The sequence below is a fragment of the Bidens hawaiensis genome, unplaced genomic scaffold, assembly GCF_021521415.1.
Source record: "Bidens hawaiensis isolate Kalapana, Puna unplaced genomic scaffold, B.hawaiensis_p1.1 tig00063020_1, whole genome shotgun sequence".
Lineage (NCBI taxonomy): Eukaryota > Viridiplantae > Streptophyta > Magnoliopsida > Asterales > Asteraceae > Bidens > Bidens hawaiensis.
This window is the reverse complement of record NW_027501297.1, coordinates 19,802-23,522: the sequence shown is the minus strand read 5'-3', so window position 1 is coordinate 23,522 and position 3,721 is coordinate 19,802. Positions and strand designations below refer to the sequence as shown.

General features: G+C 34.0%; 1 protein-coding gene across 1 annotated transcript; it reads right to left on the bottom strand.

Annotated features, from left to right (window-relative positions):
* Positions 1-2,321: 2,321 nt before the first annotated feature.
* LOC143603851 (uncharacterized) lies at positions 2,322-3,145 on the bottom strand. The gene is made up of 3 exons (XM_077080527.1): positions 2,919-3,145; positions 2,724-2,843; positions 2,322-2,489 (listed from the first exon to the last, which is right to left on the bottom strand). The coding sequence occupies exons 1-2, from the start codon at positions 3,138-3,140 to the stop codon at positions 2,730-2,732; spliced, it is 336 nt and encodes a 111-aa protein (XP_076936642.1). The 5' UTR covers positions 3,141-3,145; the 3' UTR covers positions 2,322-2,489; positions 2,724-2,729.
* Between the last annotated feature and the right edge of the window lie 576 nt (positions 3,146-3,721).

The window sequence follows — 3,721 nt, the reverse complement described above, 5'->3', positions numbered from 1 at the left end:
ACATCGACAATGGAACTAAAACTACGAACACCCTACAAATGGTGATGTTAATTGATGGTTACATAATTGATAGAAACTAGAGATGGCAATCTTGACCCAAAGCATTTCAATTGGGTCATTTTGGGTTGATTTAAAATTGTATGGGTTAGTTTGGGTCAGATATTTTAACTAAATAAGTCAAAATGGTCAACTTGAAATTCTACCTCCTTATTTTCAGGTCACAATGGGTCGACAAATTTTAAAAAAATGTGTCGATGTGGTTATTGTCCTAAGAAAATATGGCAAGTTTGGGTCGAAACGGGTTTTGGAGTGGCACATATTTCCACACAATAGGCTTCGGCACAAAATGGGTTTTGTATTGGAATGAGTTCGGTTCAAGTTTTGGCTTGGATCAGGTTTCGAGCCGACACAAGTTTTCACATGAAACAGGGTGGGTTTCGGTTTCTTTTGTTTCTTTTTGGTCGATTTTGGTTTCTTGTTTCGTTTTGGTCGGTTTTTTCAGTTTCATTCATGTGCGTTTTCAGTTTCATTTTAATCAATTTTTTCAGTTTCGATCGGTTTGTTTTTGGTTTTTTTTTTCCATTTTCGTCAATTTTTTCCGGTTTCCATTCATTTCTCGGGTGTGCTTTTCTTTTTCTTTTTTTTTTCGAACGAGGACAACGGAAGAAACATTTTAGTTTTTTTACTTTTTTGTTTTTTATTTATATTTTGAGTTACGATTTTTTTTATTATTTTTTATGAATTTTTGTGAGGTGTTTTCAATCTTAATAAAAACCCCTAAAAAAATTCAAAATAAACAATAAAAAATCATAATTCAAAATATAAAACTAAAGCGGAAAAAGTAAAAAAAAAAAAACTAAAATGTTTTTTTCCTTTGTCGTCGTAAAAAATTAAATAAAAAATAAAAAAAAAACCACCCAATGCCCATTTTGACCCGTTCCGACCTAGACCCGTTCTGACCCGGACCCGTTCCGACCCGGGCCCGTTTCGACCCTAACGCATTCTGACCCATGACCCGTTTTGACCGAACCCAACCCATTTTCCACCCTAACAGAAACCGTTGCCGCTACTCCTCTTTTAGAAAACTGGTGTTTAAATCGAAAGTGGGAACCTTAAATGGTATGGATATAGCTGGGTATGCATCAGATATCCTTTTAATTTTTAATATGATTTTAAACATTGCTGAACACTAGGCCTGTAAACGAACCGAACGTTCGGTGAACTATCGTGAACCGTTCGGCGGGAAGTTCGTTTATGTTCGTTTATTTAATAAACGAACGAACACGAACAAAAAATTTGTGTTCGTTTAATTAAACGAACGAACATGAACGCATGTTCCGTTCATTCATTTATGTTCATGAACGTTCGTTTATGTTCGTTTGTGTTTGTTTATTTATGTTCATTTATGTATTAATATTAATAGGAAATAATCAAATACTATCTGGATAGGACATCTGTTTAAAGGTTTTATATTTGTTAATTTGTGTTCATTTAAGTGTTTTCATTTAAGTTCGTTTATATTTGTGTTCATTTGCGTTTGTTCATACATGTTCGTTTATCTTTGTTCAATTATGTTAGTTTAGATTTTAAAAAAACAAACACAAATGTCCATTTTTAAATAAACGAACATGAACATAAATATTTTTTCGATTAAGTGCCCGTGTTCTTTTAAAGTTAAATGAACGAACACGAGCATGCCCTTGTTCGTGTTCATTCGATTCGGTTACAGGCTTTCATTATTCACATTGATGAATACATCGGTCTCAATCTCTAGTCTATGCCGATTTTATTTGTGTTCGTGAACCGTTCGTGAACACATTAGTTTTCTTAATGAACGAACATGAACATAAAATCTCGTTCGGTAAGTGTTCGTGAACACATTATTTACTTGACGAACGAACATGAACAAGGCCTTGTTCGTGTTCGTTCGGTTCGTTTACAGCCCTACTGAACACTATATTAGGGTTGCTACCAGGGTGAAAGATATTTATATACTTTTTTTACATTTCTCATATCTTAACAAACACCATTGAGTCTAACGACTATACGTGTTAGTCAAACCAGTTTTTCTCCCTAGAATTGGTGATCGAAGTGCCAGGCAATGGCTGGACTTGACTGTGGTGCTGCTAATGACACCATTGAAGTTGATAATGGTGTGCGATTTTCTCCATTTCTTGATAACAAAACCTCACACGAATTCAATAAAAAAAGGATTAATAATATCACCGTATGAAAGAAATACAACATCTATTAGAAAGAAAATAATAATAATAATAATAAAATCCTTTAAATGGTTTTTGTTCTACAGAAGAAACACAAAGTCTTTTCATGAAGCAAGCAAATTTTGCAGTCAAATGATAGTACACAAAACTAAACAAAATTTTCAATCCATGGCATCGAAACAATCAACCATCAGCAGCTTTATTCTATTAAAGAGTTTCGATCACTCACGCTACAAAAACATTCAAACCCGTATGCATCTTTATTCCCTGAACAGGCAACAGAAAAAGATCAAGATTCTTCATTCTTTCACACACAATTCTTGTACACACATCAAAAGCAGAAAAAACCAGACAAGAACATATTTCTAATAATGTTGACAGAAGTAACACAAAAATGACACCACTTTCAGGATTTATACATCTAAAAAATTCATAAATCATGATTGCCCAATATCCATAGGTGCATAATGAAACAAGATTATGAAAAAGATAATAGCCTACCAAATTTTAAGGCTGATAAACCTCGGGAAGCTGGAGACCGACACTCGCAGCAGATTTTCCAAGCACTTTTTTCATTTCATCAGATCTATCAACCGCAATGTTGTACGTAAACAGCAGATCCTACACCATCACATCATTACTACATTAACCAAGACAAAGTAAAAGATGGTATAATCTTTAATCTTAATTGTGTACCTGATGATGATGAACACTGCTCAAAAGGTAATTATAATCATTAGCAAGTTTTATTTTCTGCTGAATAATCGATGGCTCTAACTCAGCACCGTTGTTTCTAAACTCTGATTTTATGTAGTCTGTAAAATGGGTTTTGTGTTCTTTATTCCCAATGTGTTTCTTCACTGTTTTCATTAGCTGTCTATAAACTTTTGCAGCTTTGAAAGCTTCAGCGGATCCCATCCTTGTTCTTCTTCAAATCAATTTTCAATCCTGCTTCAACATAGCGCGGTTAGGGGTGTGCAAAATGCGGTTTGGTTCGGTTTTTAACCTTGACCATAGCCATAACCGTTAGCTTCCATAAGCGAACTTCGTTGACTGGTCATGAAGCTCGGTTATGGCTACCAAATCAAGTTTGAATGAAGTGAAGAGAGAAAAAAGAATGGGGAATTGAATGAAGGTTAATACTATAATATACTGTCAAGGTTTTTCAATACAACATTGACACATATACCCAATCCAATCCAGATATATACAGACTTACATTTTGCATATATATATATATATACTTAAACTCATCTCGCCATAAGAATGTCCTAATTCTTTCCGGTTCGGTTAGGGGCGCATAACCCGAATATTTGGTTAATTGTTAAGGTTTGGTCACCCAATTATTAATATTAATATTAGGGTTTTGAGTTGCAAATAATAGGATTCTAATACTAATAAACAGATGCGGATGGATGTTGATTTCGGATCTGTTAACAAATTGCCAATTGGATTAATGATTTAAAATGTTTTCTATGGGAGGGAGTTATAAATTATGC